The sequence below is a fragment of the Lichenostomus cassidix genome, chromosome 10 (genome assembly GCF_008360975.1).
Source record: "Lichenostomus cassidix isolate B80296 chromosome 10, HeHo_3.0, whole genome shotgun sequence".
Classification (NCBI taxonomy): domain Eukaryota; kingdom Metazoa; phylum Chordata; class Aves; order Passeriformes; family Meliphagidae; genus Lichenostomus; species Lichenostomus cassidix.
In genome coordinates, this window is record NC_139491.1 from 3,158,217 (window position 1) to 3,176,234 (window position 18,018).

At 42.6% G+C, this 18,018-nt stretch overlaps 1 protein-coding gene across 2 annotated transcripts in view; it reads left to right on the forward strand.

Moving 5' to 3' along the window:
* Nucleotides 1-18,018, forward strand: part of ADAMTS17 (ADAM metallopeptidase with thrombospondin type 1 motif 17) — a 156,142-nt gene that overhangs the window by 67,753 nt on the left and 70,371 nt on the right. For both annotated transcript variants that reach the window (XM_085070355.1, XM_085070356.1), the window contains exons 9-10: nucleotides 9,082-9,222; nucleotides 10,870-11,020. In XM_085070355.1, the coding sequence (XP_084926481.1) occupies nucleotides 9,082-9,222; nucleotides 10,870-11,020 (292 nt within the window). The remainder of the gene's footprint in view (nucleotides 1-9,081; nucleotides 9,223-10,869; nucleotides 11,021-18,018) is intronic.

Sequence of the window (18,018 nt, forward strand, 5' to 3'; positions counted from 1 at the left end):
TGCTGAAGTAACCTTAGAAGATTTGCCAAATGTGTGATTGCAGGGCCCCTGTGAGCACAGTGAACAGAATCACATGAGAAAAGCTCATACACCTCTCCAGAAAGCTGTCACCACTTAAATGACACACAGCCTGCACCTCTTATCAGCTAGAGACCTTCTAAAACAGTATCTTCTCATGAAAATAACAGACTTTTTTTCTTTCTCTGTAATTTGTCTTCACATTAACATGTTCAAGCTAGAGTTATTCAAAGCAAGAGTGTCTTTTCAAGTCAGGTTTTTCTTTCCTCATGTCGCTTCTTTAGACAATATGAAAGCAAACTTGAATTTTATTAGCCTTGAGGTTTGTAGGCAACAAGGCACACCCACTACCCAAAGAATTTCACTTCAGTATTGGTCTGAACATATAATTTCTAAATTGCTTTGATACCAAGCCATAATTTGCTACATTCCTCTTTGATATTGAGTCTCTCCCTGCTGATAAAATGAGTGAAACTAAGATAACTTGCTGAACTTCTACAATCATTTACGAACAGCCAAGGCCAAGTGGTTCTGGTAATATAAATTATTTTAGCAGCTGAACCATTATGAAAAATCCCAGGAGTTTAGGGAGCTGGTGTACAGGAGTGTCACTATTGGAAACAAAATTTCCATAAGGAAGGGGAGCACTCTGACAAGGATACCACTGAAAGTGCCATGTCCTTACAGCAGATGTCTTCAGCTGGATTATAGCAGACTGACCCATAGAATTGGGTTGTGTATTTTCTGTGCAACGTTTTTCCTAAGCAATTCTGGTGGGTTTTCTTCATTTTGGAAGCAAAAGCAAGCCCACAGGTTTGTTACTGTTCACTGCATTTACTTGGCATGTTGGTGAATCAATGCAAGAGGGTCACATAAGGATGGATTTCCTCTTGCACTGCATCTGCAAGCCCACAGTGATTGACAATGAGGACCAAGAAAGAGGATGAAAATTGTTTCTGTGAAAAGGACTTCTGCTGCTCTGTGAACCATAAAACACATATCCACTGCTTTGTCTGGGGACTGCAGAACACTTGATGCTGGTAGAATTTATATATTACATTTCTTTCATACCTTTTTGTCTTTTGATGTCGGCCATCTCCTCATTCCCACCTCCAGGAATGGAGAATTCATCTCCCAGTGTGGGGAAGGCAGCCAGCATTCCTGACTCCTACAGTACATTCCCCAGGCTGTCCCACTTCCCAGCACATGGCTGTGGGTGGCTTCCTGATGGGGCAGAGTGTGGGACATCTGGGTTACTTGTGTTGCACGTATTTGGCAAGTATTCCTCACCATCTCTCCTCTCTCCATGCCATTCTTTTAAGGGTGTCTCGTGTTGTAGCTCTGCATTCAGGTTTGGCACTCAGTCATTTAATGCAGTTGACTGGAGGCTTTCAGTGGTTTCACAGGAGTTTTGGAAAAGTGATTGCACACAGAGCTTCCCCTGGGGTTTCTGACACTGTGAGTGACAGGGCTGTCAGTGCTCGCTGAGCTTTTGTCTCTATTCCCTCTTGGGTGGGAAATCCCACCCAGCTATCCCAGGGTTTGGTCTTTTTTTTTTCCACCCTACAATTTATATTCCCTTTTCATCTTCTGAGGAAATGCATGTCACATTTTCGGAGGTCTCGTTCTCACCCACTTCAGGCAGTGCTGAAAGCAAACAGCTTGTAACCCTTCAGCTTGTTCCTTCTGCTGTGCCCCAGGGTGCTTTCCAAAAACAAGGAGCTACAGATGGAGCACAGCAGCCTCTGTGGAATGAGCAGTCCTTCTCTGCCCACCACTGCTTCATTCATAGTTGTTGTGCTCCTTCTGCAGCAGTTCTCTGTGTTCTGAAACCAGACTGAAGCAAGTGAGAAGGAAAGAATTTTTTATGTCCAAGAAGTGGATTTCATCTCTTGGAGGGTAAGGAAAGAGCTTAGTGCAAACATTTTCATGGAGGCATCTTCAGATAAATTTGTTCTTCCTTCAGGGTCACAGCTCAGCTGTGATCATGACAAATAGCCAGTGTGAGACAAGTGATTCCCAGCAGAGAGTCGCTGATCCATGTTTTACAGTGAGTGTTTTTGGATATATCTGTGTTCACCTCTTCAGCATGGATTGATTGAAGGAATTAAAGCAATCCTTGACTCCTACTGATGCTGTTGTGTCAGAAACCTGCTGTGTGTTGTTGACAGGTATCAAAGCCTGTGAGAGGATGCAGAAATGTGGTTGGATGCCTGCATGGAGATAGGGTAGTGCTTTAAGGAAAGAGACAGGAAAGATTCATGTAATCAAATGGGACTTGGGAAGGAGTGAGTACTGAGATCAGAAGGAAGAAGGGTACTTTCCTGAGCTAATGCTACCTCTTCAGTGCTGAGTTTCTGCCAAGTTTATTTGTACATTTATTGATCAACTTTAGCATTTTTTAAGACTTTGTATTTGGTGGAATGCTCCTTTTTCTGCCTCTGCAGCCTCAGAACCTGCCAGCTCTTACTAGAAAGAAAAAGGTTTTTCAGGAAAAAGGTTGATATGCAGGGGCCACATTCTAGAAATTAGAAGCAGTGGAGGGAGGCCTTTGGAATGGTGGATGTTCAGTTGCAATGCAGCTGGATTTCTTCATCTCACCAAAGGTGTTGGGATACATCAGGCAATCCCTGTCCCACTGTGAATCACCCACTCTGTGCAGCAGCAAGGGCTCCTCAGAGAGAATCCCATGAGCCAATGTCTGCTACAAAAAGGAGTCAATAATGTGAGCATGTGATATTATTGCTGGGGAGAAGATCCTCTGAGGATTCAACCTGTTCTTCATGGCCTTGGTCAGGCTTCAGTCAACCCTTATAAAGGGCCTGGTTCATACCAGTGGGCTTTTAGATAAAATGTTTGAGTGCAAGGCCACAGTGGCTGTGACTGCTCTGTCACTCATGTTCTCTCTGTCCCTGCCATGTCACTCTCATGTGCTTTCTGTCCCTGCCATGTCACTCTCATGTGCTTTCTGTCCCTTGCGGCACAAGCTCGTACTTTGCTGCCTTTCAGATTCCAAGGCAAAAGAGCTAATTCTTTTTAAATGAAAACCATATCATAAAGGGCTGGATCTGTCATGCAGCTGAATAAACCACAGCTTTCCACACTGTTATTCACCATAGGCGTTCGTGTGTTCTCACTCGCTGTTGTTGACTTCTTGGCTGCTTGATGAGTAGATAACCATATAAAATATCTGGTTACTTCATTATTGGAGAGTGACATAAACTTGGTTATGAAAACAAGAGTCCAGTAGTCATGGCTTCCCTTAAATGTTGACTTTCCTGATTAAAAAAAAAACTCCAAAAGTACAGCACCCATCCCGAACACCCCTGTTCTAGATAACACTGTGTACACAATGACCAGTCTTGGTTACTTCAAATGCTTTCAGTAGGATCATCTCCCTCTCCTCATCACAGCTCCCCAAAGTGCTCCTGACAGTTTCTGGAATTGTCAAAGCATATTTAAAAAAACGTGTTTACGTGTTTGAAAAGCAGAGGGTGAAAAAGCCTGTTTTCTATTAAGCCAACAGCCTCAGTGGCCGCTGGTTTTGTAGGAAGGTTGCACAAGATGTTTCCTTGCCTCCTCCCTCAGTGTGAGCTTAGCTCACCTCAGCATTTTCCCAGGATTTGTTAATTTGTCCAAGCCTCTCTTGGCCCCCTCTGACCTCTCTGGCTGCCTCTGCCTCTCTTGGGTTGCTCTGCAGAGGCATCACCTTCCTGGGTCACTGTCTCAGATTTCCTGTCCTCACTTTGCACTGCAGCTCCTATTACAATTCCAGCTCAAATGAGCACCCCCACTTCATTCCTGCCTCTGTTATGCCCTTTATTCTCAACTGGATGCAAACCTCATAACTTGCAAGATGATCAGCATTTTTTATTGAAATGTTAAACATGTTGAACCAGTTCAGAAGTAGGCATCTTTCCAGTGATGCAGCTTCGATTTCAAATGTTAATAAAAATTCCTAACATTGAGCTCAGTTTGGGAGTGGACAGCTCACAGGCTGGATGGTGTGGGGTGCTGTCTCCCACTCCTGGCTCAAACCCAGCCCAAGGCAGGAGCTGCTGATGTACATCCTCTGCTTAGTGACCTGTTTGGATTTGAGTTTAATGGCCATGTTTCATGTTCTCAGCTGCCAGCCACACACCCTGTGTAACCTCCTTCCATGCCAGCATCTTCCTTTGTGGTTGGCATTGGATGCACTACAGAGATGGGATTCCCTTCTCAAGCCTTCATTGAGACCTGACAGGAGGTGGGAAGGGCAGGAATTTTGTCCTTGAGTTACATCCTTCATGTAAAAAGCAGATGGCATTTGTGCATGTCTAAATAGCTGTCCCTCCATGGGGCACTGTCATCCTGCCCACACTGACATGCCAGAGCAGATAAATTACACCTTCCCTTCTCCCTTCCCTCTCCCACTCTGCAAGGATGTTGTCCAGTCTGCCCTCCCTTTGCATTTATATTTCTCCAGTGGGCTTTAGAAAGAAATCTTGTGCTTAGTCCTGGCTCTGCATTTAATGCTGGATTACTTGTGGGTGAGTCATGGCAAGCTGGGTCACAGGGAATGACTTCTCTCATATTCTCTTCTGGGAAGGTCAGTGGTGACATGCAAGGCTGGTACTGCCTGTAGCTCACAGCAGTGTTCCCTTGCAGAAACAGAGCCTTTAGGAGAACATCTGCAGGCTAAGGCTCGTTGCAAACACAGGTAGAGAAAACATGCTGTCCAGCAATCAAATATCAGCCAAAAATGTTAAAACGTTAGTGGTTCCACTGAGCTTTTCACTTGGAGCATGAGATAGCACTGCCTTCTCCTGTGCCCCCTGTATTTGGGACACAGCTGCAATGGGCTCTTTGCTCAATTCTCCGAGTCCATGTTGGTCTGCAGGGCTGGCCCCAAGGAGCTCTTCTTGTTTAATGTCTTGCTGAGCTTACACAGTTACAGTTCTCTGTCAGTTGTTTTTTGGAAAGACTCCTTTGGATTTCTATCCGTGGAAGGGAGAGACAGCCCGCTGTCCTCATTTCCTTCTTGGCAGCTGGACATCCTCCCTGCCCTTTGGAGAAGTGGTGGCTGAGGTAAGTGCAGTTGTGTGGAAAGCAATCAGTTGTTTGTCATGCATGTTTAATAAGCAGCTGGGGTGACAGCCAGGACACCTTGGGTAGCCTTGATAGCCATGAGTTTCTAAAGTGAATCCAGCATTTGACTCACCCTGAATTATTTGCAGTCAAGTGGAATGGTTTGAGTTTCAGAGGGAGGCGATGGAGGTGGTTTTACTTCGTGGTATTTCCACTTCTGGATGTCTTTTTTTCAGGCTTCTGTTCTTCACATTTCTTTCTTTCACTTGCTACCCTTTTTCTGAAGAAAAGTTCTGCTGCTGATGATGATGGTATTTTCTACCAAACTTACCTCTTGTCCCTACTTCATATCTCTCCCTGCTAAGGGGGAGTGAAAGATAACAGTCCTGGGGATTTCTCCAGTGATCTCTTCCCAGCCACAGAGTTGCAGCTGTTGAAAAGGTTGTAAGCATCTCCTAAATCAGTTTCCCCAGCCCTTGGCATTGTCCTTTAACTCAGATTTGGGGTTTTTATCGAGAGTCATAGTGGTTCTGGTGAAGATTTGTGTACATGACCTCAAGAACTTGGAGGTGCAGCAGTGCATTGAAGGCAGTAGGAGGCTTTGCACAGGCTTTGGTGCACTTTGGCTCAGGCTTGTGAAGAATAACAGGAAACACTGGAAAACACACCAAGGGTAAACAGAGCAGTTTAGTTACATTAGCTGTCTAGAGGAGAAGCTCCACTAATGACCCAAAAAAACAAAGCAAGTGCATTCGTTCAGCATTGCTCTGGGAAGACAGAGGGCTGATAATTGAGTTTAGTTTAAAAGAGTTACACAAGAAATTGGCCAGCTCAGGCCCAGAGTGTAATTCTGGCATTCTGACCCAGTTCTGATTGCTGCACAGGCTTCAGGGAGGCCAGAGCTCCCAGAGACCACATGCTATTTTTTATTCATAGCAGTGCTACTTTCAAGCCTTGTTCTCCAAAAAAACTGCATCAAAGAGATCTGTTGTTGCTGCCTCCCTGTGACTCCTGATCAGATTTGCCTTGCTGTGATTCTGTTAACAGTCAGGACTCAATCTGGTCAGTCAGCTTGTTTTTGGCCTCACACATGATGAGCAATAGTAAATGTGCTGCAGGACTCCTCCAGTGAGGCCTTGGTGTCTTTGACTAGTAACCAATGCATTATTTATATTAGAAAAGAATCTGGAGTGTGAAACCAGAGTCCCAGGGTGCTTACTCTGAGTAAACATTGAATGAAAGGAGTTGAAGAGCTGACAGCCTGAGCTGTCCTTGCTTGCCTTTGTGGAATCTCATTGTCTTCAGGAGGAGAATGTGATGAACTGAAAGGCTGAAATTTCCAGTGGGGTTGGGATGCTGGAGTGACTGTGGTAGTAAAGCACAAAAGGAAACTGAGTCCTGCTCATCCATAATGGCTCTGCTGGCTGTGTAAAGGGAACAGGCAACATTTGTTTGTGGCTCCTGATAAAATGGACATTTATGTCTCAGAGAGCACAGAGGGCAGTGGGTTTGCAGAGCAGTGCAGTTTCATGTTGACATTGCTACTTCTAATCTGAGAGCTTTCCTTATCAACTCTTTGTTCAAGACCAGTTCATGTAAGAATAGAACTTCCCAAGGCAGAATATTAGAGGAGATTGATTACCTGCTTGTTATTCCATGTGAATTCTGAATAGCAGGTAAGATTAGATGGTCACAAAGGAAATGTAAACTATTGATTCAGTTTGCACTGCTGTTTAGTACAAACACACACTGCTCTGTCCTATTTATTTCTGTTAAAACGAGCAGGACTATTCATTAATGAAAAGAATCAGCATGGCACTGCATTTACTACGTGTTTAGGAAAACCTGGTCCTTTTGATGTAGCTGGAGACCCTTGAACTTCAGAAAAGAATGTGTTAGCATGCTAGGGTATGCCTTAGTCCTGCAGGTCATTTAATCATTTTCTCAAGTGAGTCATTGTGAGGTAAAGTAGATGCTGAGAAAAGTTCTGCATTGCCAATTAAAACAGGCTCCAAAGGTGTTGCTGGTTTCATTCTACCAGAAACTCATCACTGAGAGGCCAGGAGAGGTTGCCTGTGTACCTTGAGGCCACATCCCAAGCTAATATAAACTGGCAAAGCTCCTTTGCTTTATACCAATAAAGGTATTCCTTTCAGGCTCAATTCCTTTATGCTTATGACTTTAAAAATAATTTCTGTTAAGAAAACAGGAATTATTCAGAAATGAGTAGATTTCCACACAAGTAAGAATTGAATGAATTTCAGAAGAAGCCTGTAAATGACTTGAGGTGTGAGTTCTGATTCATTCTTTATAGAGAATACTTTTTTTTTGCCTCAAACCCCCTGCAAAATCAAAGCTGAGTAAAGACTGGCAGCCTCAGCATTTGTTCTAGGCAATACATCTTGCATGAGGTCAGGTTTAAAATAAAATTAAGGACAGGAATTTACTAATTAGTAACTGCTATCCTTGTTTTTTGCCAGCAAAATCTTACTTCCAACATATTTGACAAAAAATAATTAAAGTTAATCAGAAATCTAAAGCATTCCTTCATTAACAACCCCAGAACAAGCACTAGTCTTTTCTGGAAGGGATAAAATCAAGTAGTCTAAAGCACTTGTAAAGTCAGGAAGATGATTTGTTTTCACCCTTTTGAGGTGGAACAGCTGATGTGCCAACCAGGAGCCCATTCAGGAAGCTTCCAGAACAGGTGAACTGCCACATCCCATCCCACAGAAACAGGGTAGAAACCCAGAAAGGACCCAGCTTTGAGTCTCAGCACTGTGGCAGTCACAAGGCAGACAAGCTGTAAAAAACCTTGGAAAGCTGCTTGGTCTCCCCTAGAAAAGTTAACAGAATTGCCCACAAGCCTTCTGAACTGGCATTTTGGGGCAAAATTTCCTCTGGAAGATTCCCAGCAAGCTCACATCCCTTGCTTCATGGTACTGAGCCCTTCCTTCCCTGACTTCTAGGAACACAATCTTTAGATGGGCTTATTTGCATTGGAGGAATACTGCTGGAACTTTCATCCTAGCATGTGAGGAGTTTTCTCTGTGTGTAGAAACAACATGGGTAAAATATTTGGAGTGAAACCCAGGCTCCATTGAAGTCAATGGCAAAACTCCCATTCACTTCAGTGGAGCAGGAATTTCACTCTTTACTGTTTTGAAGTTAGAGTTACTAATAGACTGTTAGATTATTCCTGCGTGCATCAAACAAAATGTGATTGATGTTAATGTTTCTGCAGCGTTCAAAAACCACAAAGGCTTAAAAACACGAATAACTATGAACTTCTGAGTCTAAAAAGTATGTTAAATGTAGTTTTGCTAGAAATAATAATGTCCCTGGAGATAAACCTAAAATAATAGACTCCACCATATAATCTTCACTGTAAACTAAAAATAGCAGAGATGGTGGTTTAATCTAAGCCATAATTATCAAACTGCTGAAGCAGGTTTTGGTTCATTGCAACTAGAAATGGATGTCGTGTTTGGGCTCTGAACAGTTGAGTCCACGACTGGGGAGAAGCAAAGCCAAGAGCACAGTCAGAAAGCAAACAGGAGCCTCAGATTTGTAGAGAAATAGCATGGATTAAACACTGCAACACCATATTTAAAGGGACTGCTCCTGGCTTGCTCCAGCCAGCCAGCTGGAACCCAGTGAGTTCTGTGTTTTCAGCCCCAAATTGGTGGCATTTTGCTTGAAGGTGACACCAGCCATAGAAGGCACCTTTTTTCTGAAAGTCATTTTCCATTTCACCTTGGAATTGAAGGAGGAATGCTAAAATTTCAAAGAGTTATTACTCTATGTGATTCTAAAAAATGGGAGTTTAATGATCATTTGAAAGTAGGATGGAAAACCCTTAACCCACTTTCACTGCCAGGCAGGTTGGTGTTGAGTTGTTAATTGCTAAGAGTGTCATTGCTAAGGCAGTGGGAAATGAGAAACCCACATCATAACTTGATAGGTTTTTTGTCTTGTTCTGTTCTAATCCAACAGCATGGGAATGAGCCACGATGATGATCATCAGCCCTGTGCAGGGAGATCTCACATTATGTCTGGAGAATGGGTGAAGGGCAGGAACCCAAGTGACCTTTCCTGGTCTTCATGCAGCCGAGACGACCTTGAAAACTTCCTAAAGTAAGGATTGTGCTGAGTGTCAAAAATCCTATCAGGCAAGAATCCACTCTGTTGCTTTTAAGTGAAAGTATTAACAATTTTCCTTTTAAAAAAGTGTACATGTGTCATTAGGGTGTGCGAGTTTGAATCTGTCTCCATTGCAATAGCCCCTTGAAATTGAGGCTTGAAGACTGGCAGAAGAATTATGTGCAGTTGTCAACGTGCTGATAACATCTTTTTAAAAAGCCCAGATCACCTTCCTTTTACAGAAAATGCCCTTCAGTTTTTGAATGGCAGAAATCTGTGTGTAGGTGGCCTGCAGAAGTCTCTGCTGAAGGATGCTGCAGCTTTGTGCTGTGGCTTTTACTGTCTTGTTATTAAATAACTTTTATTTTATTGAAACTTTGCTTTGCCTGGAGGTAATTCTGATGTGTTTTCTCACTCCTCAGTGAGTGTTGGTCTAACTTCTTTCCCACTGCGCCCATGTTTCAGCTCATCATATTCAGTTGTTCAAGAAGGATTTCTGTCCTGCTGCTTGTTAAGTCTCATGTACTACAGCAAGCACTGGAATTGCCTGAACTCTGCAGTTCTAATCTTAAACCTACAGTGCAGCTCTCTGACAAACAATGCCTGGCACAGTGCTGTGTGTTAGGAGTGAGTTCAGCATGGAAAATTTCCCACTCTGGGGGCTAGAGGTAGGAAAGAAAGGAAAATAATGAAAGAAAATGGTATATTTACTGCTACATTAAAGGCATGAATTTTAAAAATAAGTTACATCTGAACTCATCTGGTTGCATCTGGCCCCTGATATGTCAGTGATATCCCAATTTGTAAAAGATTGTTCAGAAGGCAAAGAGAAAAATCTTCCCTTTATGCCTGTGACGGATAAGAAAAAAAGTCAAGGGCTCAGAATTCAGCTGGGGGGTTCAGGTGAGACACGATGGAAGACTTTCCAGCTGTCATTTCAAGGCTGACGAAGCTTTGGACTGGATTGCCTGAGGGCAGAATTGAGTCTCCATCAGATTGCTAGGAACAGTTTAGACAAATGTTTAACCCAGAATGTGAATTCACCCCAGTTGAGCCCACAGACACTTCAGAGAACCAAGTCAGAGAAGTGGGTATTTGCTTTATTTGGTGCACTAGGTGTGGGGGAATTCTCTCCTCCAAACACATACACCTCAGTACCTCCAAAGACACAGTGTTACAGGTAAAATTAATGAATATTCATCACATTCCCCGGGATAGAAGTGGTTATACAAATTATTTCTTGTAAGTCATTAATATTATTCAGCAATTTCTTGTGCTTGGCTTCAAAAGGAATCCTTTGCCCTCTTTTATCTTGATAAGATTAAGGGAATCCACAAGGCCAGAACTGTTATCAGCCTTCAGCCCTGGACGGGCACCATGTTGGCAGAAGGGGCAAAAGATCAAAGAAATAAAGATGGTTGAAGTGTAAATAAATTTATCTATTTGACCACTCCTTTCTCAATGCTGTGAATGTAGTCCCTCCTGCCTTGAGGCCTAGGGCCATGCATGAGTTCCCAGGACATTTCTGCCCATAGTTCTCAATGATTTAGAAGGCTTTGGGGGAAAACCCACAGTTAAAACCCTGTTACAGAGAGCACAGCAGTGATCCAACCCTGCAGCTCAGAGGTGTTTTCCCCTCAGGTCCAAGGCGAGCACCTGCCTGCTGCTGACCGACCCGCGCAGCCAGTACTCGGTGCGGCTCCCTCACAAGCTGCCGGGCATGCACTACAGCGCCGACGAGCAGTGCCAGATCCTCTTCGGGACCAACGCCACCTTCTGTAAGAACATGGAGGTAAGAGCTCCTGGGGTGTAGCTGGGGACAAGGTGGGAAGTGGGAAGAAAGCTGGGGAAGAGAGAAGGAGGCTATGTTTTCCTCAGTTTCAGCGCTGCTGGTGGGAAATGGAGCGGCTTTGAGCTCCGTGTCAGCAGCTTAGGCCTCATCCTGCTTTCCCCACACTGCCCTTGGTCATCTCCCAGAGCAGACCCAGAAAAACTGGTGTTTGCACGTTGTTGCCTTCTGACATTGTTTTGCTGAAATGCTCTGTAGAGATTGTTTTCCTGGAAGTTCAGCTGAGGTGAAAGTCTCCCCTCATGAGTGTTTGGCTACTTGCACAGTCAGCTTCGATGGCTGTCTGGGTGTTTCACAGACATCACCTTCAGACCTCTGCAGTGTTCTCAGGAGCTGACTGAACTCTGTGCTGAGGAAACATTGATGTCTGCTTGTTTCATAAGGCCTTTTAGAATTCTGTGCAGAATCCTGTGTGTTTTCTAAACAACAGGCTGTTTAATCAGGGTTTGGGTGCAATGTGGCTTCTATCACATGGTTGGTTGGCAAAATGGAAACACTGATTGCTGCTGTCTCTAGATTTAGTATTTTTCTTTTGTATTTGAGAAGAGGCTGTTGGACTCATCCTCTGGAATTTAGACAGCTAAACTTTGCACAGGGTCTTGCACATAATTAGATCTTTTCATTCTGAGCAGACCTCATCTGCATCCCACTGTTGACAGGGAGTGTGCCTGCTTCCAGTGTGGCCTTGGAGATATCCAGAAGAAAGTCATGAAGCTGTGCTGGGTCACCAGCACCAGCTGGCAGCATCCCCTCCTATACAGACAGGCAAGAAGCAGACAGGTTTCTTGCTCTTAAAAACTGGCCATTTGCATTTTTTAGTTGTCCCTCATTCCCATTTTGAACAAGCTTGGGCTCTTAAATCAGTGTTAAGAAAGAAAATAATAATCAGAGATAGCTGAGGTTTCTAAGTGCCAAATTACTAAAACTGTGGAACACATGCAAGTCCTGGGAAAATGCTCTTAGTTTCACATTAGCTGTTTTATTTATTTTGGACTTGGAAACCAGCTAATATAAAACAATAGGAAAAGAATCTGGATAGGTTGTATTTCCCAGCTCCATCAAGAAAATGCAGACCACCAGGACTACTGTACTGGAAGCAAAGTATTAGAATATAGATCTGTAAAGAAAACCTCAGATCTACCCAGCATGACTCAAGTTCTTCCACTTGTGTGGGTGTCACCCAGCTGGGCTGCTCTTGGAATAGATTTTTGCTATTTCCCTTGTTGCGATAAAAAACCGTTCTGTTTCTGGATATTCCAGTGCCTAATGAGAATGTCAGCCCGCTGGTAGGTGGTCAGCATTTCTCACACAGAAGTTGCATGTCCAGTCTGGAATTGCTTCAGGGAGGTGCTGTTTGCCAGAATAATGTGCCAAGAGGCACCGTTCTCTGTGAGATACAGACAGCAGGTGTTTGTGTCTCCCAAGATTTTTTCACCAGTCTAATTATTTGACACCTTTGGAGCACAATGAAAACTGTGCTCTTTTTCTCTATCTCTCCTTTCTCCCCCAAAAAAGCATATTTTCTGAGGACATTAATGCTTCCTAATGAAAAGCCTGATAGCACTTCAGCAGATTAGAACCAGTTTGCAGTTTCTTATTTAGAATCATTTCTGTTGCAGATGTGCATTAAGAATTAGCATTCACCCTGTGAAGCTCTGGATCAGTTATGTCACACGCCATTAATTTAAGCAAATATTTACATCCTGTTATGCTACTCTGAATTGGTGTTTGAAGGCAATGAAAGGAAATTCTTTAGAGGAAATTATCATTTTTGATTTTTAAACCTCTGAAGTTTGTGTTCTTTTCACCTTTGTGTTTCTCAGGCCTCATCTGCAGAATACTTGTATCATAAGTCTCAAAGCTGTCTACAAAAATATGAACCAAAAAAAAAATTGGCACTGGTCACTGGCATTAGCTGTAGAAATTATTGGCAAATACAGCTGTCTCCTCTTTTAGCCAATGGCAATGTGGTATTTTTAATTCAATAAAGTATTAAAAAAATCCAAATGTAAAAGCAATAAACATTTGACAGTAAATATTTGTTACGAAAAGGAAATAAACTTCAGGAAATGAGCCTGCTCAATCTTTTTATGATTACATGTGTCTACTGCCTATTTTCTTATATAATAAAAGAGTTACATTACAATATTTCTTTGGGGATAGTTGAGCTACATAATTATATCAGGCAAACTAGAGGCCCTGTATTCAGAAATGCCATACAATTTGGTTTAGAACAAACTTCAGAGATTAGATGATTCCAAAATCCCAACATTTTTTTAGAATCTGTAAAAAATTTCTGTGCAGTAAGCTCTCTCCTTTGACAGCATCAAAGCCTAGTTTTTTAAAGGAATGTAATCTTTGCCTTCCCAGAGAGTCAAGTCCCTTGGTGCTTGGCATTGGCTGGGCATCCAACACTGGTCCAGCAAGATAGGTAATCCATGAATGTTCAGCTTTATCTGGATATTTGAGACTGCATCCCCAAAAGTCTTCTTCCATTTTGTTTTTCATGATACGTCAGATGCCTTAGAACAAAACTGTAGCTCTCGGGTTTTTAAGTTTGCCAAACCAGCTGTCCTGCAGCTATTCTGCTCCAAATTTACAGAACAGAAATTAAAAGATATGAGGAAGGCTCAGGTTTACATGTACTAAACCTCTTGACAATTTATTATACTAAAAAATAAGTCTGTGATAGTCAGATGATCCAATCTGTTGCAATCAGTGACCTCCAAGATGTATAATTCAGGACCTGGTTCTGTAACATCACTGTTGGGTAATATTTTCTAGTACATGTCACCTCTTTAAGGAGCTGTGAATCAGGCTTTTAGCCTGGATTCTTGCTAGGGCATGGAACAATCAATTTTTATTTATTTGGAAAGGATTATTGTGCTGCATGAATAATAAATGGCAAGATTACCTCCAGACCCTTGAGGGATTGCAAGTCCATTTTGGTTTGTGCTCCACTTACAGTTTTATTTGTTTGAGAAAACATTCAGAGGCCTGGTTTTGGATTAACTTTAACCTGAGTATTGCATGGATGAGTCCTTCCTCATCATCAGGAGAGGAAAGGTTTTCTTGGCTCCATGGAAGAATTAGTTTTGGTCTGAGGTCCTGAATAAGAAAATAGGGTGATTCTCCCCCTCTGCTCTCATGATGCCCCACCTGGAATACTGTGCACAGTTCTGGTGTCCCCAGCATAGGAAGGACATGGAACTGTTGGAGCAAGTCCAGAGGAGGGCACAAAGTCAGTGAGGGGACTGGAGCACTTCTCCTGTGGAGAAAGGCTGGGAGAGCTGGGGCTGCTCAGCCTGGAGAAGAGAGTTGAGTGGAGACCTCATGAAAGCCTCCCAGTGTCTGAAGGGTCCTACAAGGAAGCCAGGGAGGGACTCTTCATCAGGAATTGTAGTGATAGGACAGGGGGGAACGGGTTAAAACTGAAGGAGGGGAAATTTAGGTGAGATATGCAGAAGAAATTCCTCCCTGTGAGGGTGATGAGGTCCTAGCACAGGTTGCCCAGAGAAGCTGTGGCTGCCCCATCCCTGGCAGTGTCCAAGGCCAGGTTGGACAGGGCTTGGAGCAACCTGGGATAGTGGAAGGTGTCCCTGCCCATGGCAGGGGTTGGAATGGGCTAATCTTTAAGGTCCCTTCCAACCCAAGCCACTCTGTGGTTCTGTGATTTCACAAATGGCAACGACTCTCTCAAGATCCTTCAGTGGTTCCCCCTTCACATCCAAATTACATCGTTTTCTCCTGGAATATGCAAAGGGATCAAAGTGCTTTCCCATGGTGTTTTGTGTTCATCTTTCCCATTGCAAATGTCAGGCATTGTCTGATCCATGCAAGTGCTTTTCTAGCAGGATGTGCACATGTGTTTCTGCCATGCCAGGCTTGCTGCCTGTCTCCAGCTGGGAAGCTGTACAGTGCTAGGAGAGCTTTGGCCCACCTAGGAGGTTACACAGCGGTCTTTATGTTGAGGGAGACAAGTTGCTTTTAGCAAAAATTAAATAGATGACTGTGTCATTCTAGAGCTCTGAGCAACATCATGATAATTGCAGGAAAGGCTGAACAGAAATGCACCTCTGACACTGCACAGGGCATTATCAGTGCACCCCAACCACAGAGATCCTGGGGGGCTCTGCCTGCTGAATGCTGACGTGAGTCCAGGGCTAACATGGGAGCACTTGTGCAAATTACAGGCAATTCAACCTGTCTGACCTCTGTCCTTCAGCTCCACACTGGGCTATGAATCAACTATTGTGAATTCATTTGACCCCTCCGAGAGAGGAAGCAGAGAACTCCAACCCCAGCCAGGCGATGATGCCTCGAGAGCAGGGCTTAACCCTTTGCTCTCCCTGTGTTTATTCCAAGAGGAATAGCATGGGTGGTTTCTGCTGAATCTCTCACGGAGCAGAGATGATGTTTCTCCCCTAGAAATGCATCAAAACACACTCAAAACCTCACATGGAAACATTCTGCGTGTTTAATCTTTATTTTTCAGACTGGCACACCTACCAACAGAGGCTTTTGCACTGAAATCATATTTATGGAGGGAAAAATGTGATTTCTATCTCATGTATCCATTTGGCTTTTTGTTTTATAAGCCTTTTGGCTTACTTATTATTAACACATTTTTGCGGGTTTTTACGTAACCATTATTGTCCAGCATTGTTTTGAGTCAAAACTGGGCTGAGGCTGGAGTGGCACTTGGAAGGAGATTAGCATTGCTACAAAGAGATTTTTGCTGACAAGGGACACTGTCAACTCAGATGTAGCTGGGAATGTGAACATGGCACTGTTTTTAGAAATATTAAACCAGCTAGAATTGGCTCCACTGTTTTCCATAGGTTCAGGTTGTTTTTTAACAACTGTAGGTATTTTCCAATATCTACAAGCTACAGAACAAGAGGGCAAAGTTGATTGCAAGCCAGAGGAGACAAAGTAAATTTCTGGTCTAATATGGAAAAGGAGAGGAACAAAAAAAAAAAGAAAGAGCAGCAATTGCAATGATGAAGTGGATTTTATGAATCCCTTCAGTTTGCATATTTGATGGTGTGGTGGTGAATATAATTCAGCAATTGTAGGTCCCTTTGTGATCTTGATCTTGCAAAGTGACTGCTGGAGTGGCCTCATGGCTCTGTGCATGGGAATCAATGGGCCTCTGTTTGCCTTCTCTCTGCAGGGTCATTTGTGAGATGCAGACTATGATAGTGAGCCCTATTATTTAGTAACGTATAGAATATTTACAAGAACATGGTAATTAGATTGAAAACTGAGTTATCCTGAAAATAATAGGTTGCATTGTCATTTTCTGTACAATCAGGGACTTTGTCTATATAATAATACTAATAAATCTGGAGGGTGGGTTGGGTTTTCTTGAGGCTTGCAGGATAGAAGCCTGGAAATTCTTAAAGAACAGGAGCAGATTTTTTTTGAGAAGAAAAGGTAACAATTAACTTAATTGCCATTCTATAGTTTATAGTTTTCCTCACGTAAGTTGTTAGAATTCAGACTATCTTCATGTTGCCTGTTTCTGTGAAGCTGAAGTGTCCTATTTCACTGCTTCTGTAGGTTGCAAAAGTACCTTTTTTTCTTTATTTTCAGTGGAAATACTTTTTGTTTAAGAGAGAGAAAGAACGAGAGAGAAGCAGAGTTCCTGCCTGGGCAGCACAGCCCAGTTTACAATTATTGGAATGCTTCAGAAATTTTTGTACGTGTTTCAGTTTGGAAGATGGTCAAAACACATTCTGGTGCAGTGGTTTAAAGAAAAATAAAAAGAGAGAGGGGAACCAAAATAAAATTATTAAAATACAATGTGGAAATTTAGGAATATAAACATAATAAACTCTTAACAATAGTAGAGAGAGCCTATTAAGAATTAAACACTTGAGCTTGGCAATCCTACATTTCTTATTAAGACAAGGGGAGGGAGAAAGAATTAGTGTAGCCTTGTGATGTGGCATCTACAGCTGAAGTTTGAACTTCACAAAATTAGCCAGAATACGATTGAGTATCAGCCTGAAAATAGTGTATAACAAGCTTGAAGGTCATTCAGACTTCTCCCACTGTCCTTCTGGGAACTTCCCATCTGCAAAACACTTCAAGAGAAACCCCATAATTTTCATAACCACATCTGAACAGTGTGTGTACATATCTATATTTATTTTGCTGTCCCTTGCTTCTCTTTTCCCATGGCCAAGAAACACAATCCATTATTTCATTCTTTTACCTTTCCAATTTTTTTTTTAATGGACAACTCTGCCTGTTGTTCAAACAAGTCATTAATTTTCATATCCTGCAATCAGGTGTTAAGGCCTGAAGAGTTCACTGGGAGCTGTTGAGTGAACATTACTCTTAGGAACAGCTCTTTTAAGCATTGGTAATAAGTCACATAACAAAATTCTAATAATTTAATTCAGAGGAGTGACTCTGTTCCAGTACCTTGTTCCACATGTCTCTACTTCCACGTTTGATCATATAAAGACACTTCCATGATTTTTTCAGCTGATGTGACATGTATGTGTTGTGTTCTCTCATTTAAGATGCTGAAACCTGGGCTCAGCAAAGCTGAAGAGCTCACACAGTGAGAGTTGTGTGTTGGTAGGAAGGTGCATAAAAATTGTTCTTTTTTTCTTGGATTTTCCATGTCTGTGGATCCCTGGAGCTGCTGTCATGAGTGCCCTAAATGCACTGGAAAGATTTGTATTCAGCATGATGTTTTGCCATAAAATTAGTTCAGGGTCTTATGAATGTTCTCTTTCCAATCTCTTTCTTTTGACTACTAATTTAATTCCAGGTACATGAAAAAAATTAAATAAAACTGGTGCTTTGCTAAGAAATCTTTTAGATAATGAATGTTTTTAGTTTTTCTTGAGAGCACCAGAAATTGCTAAAACTAGAGACAGTATTTTTCTGTTTCATTGTTTATGCACCCAAAATTAAAGACA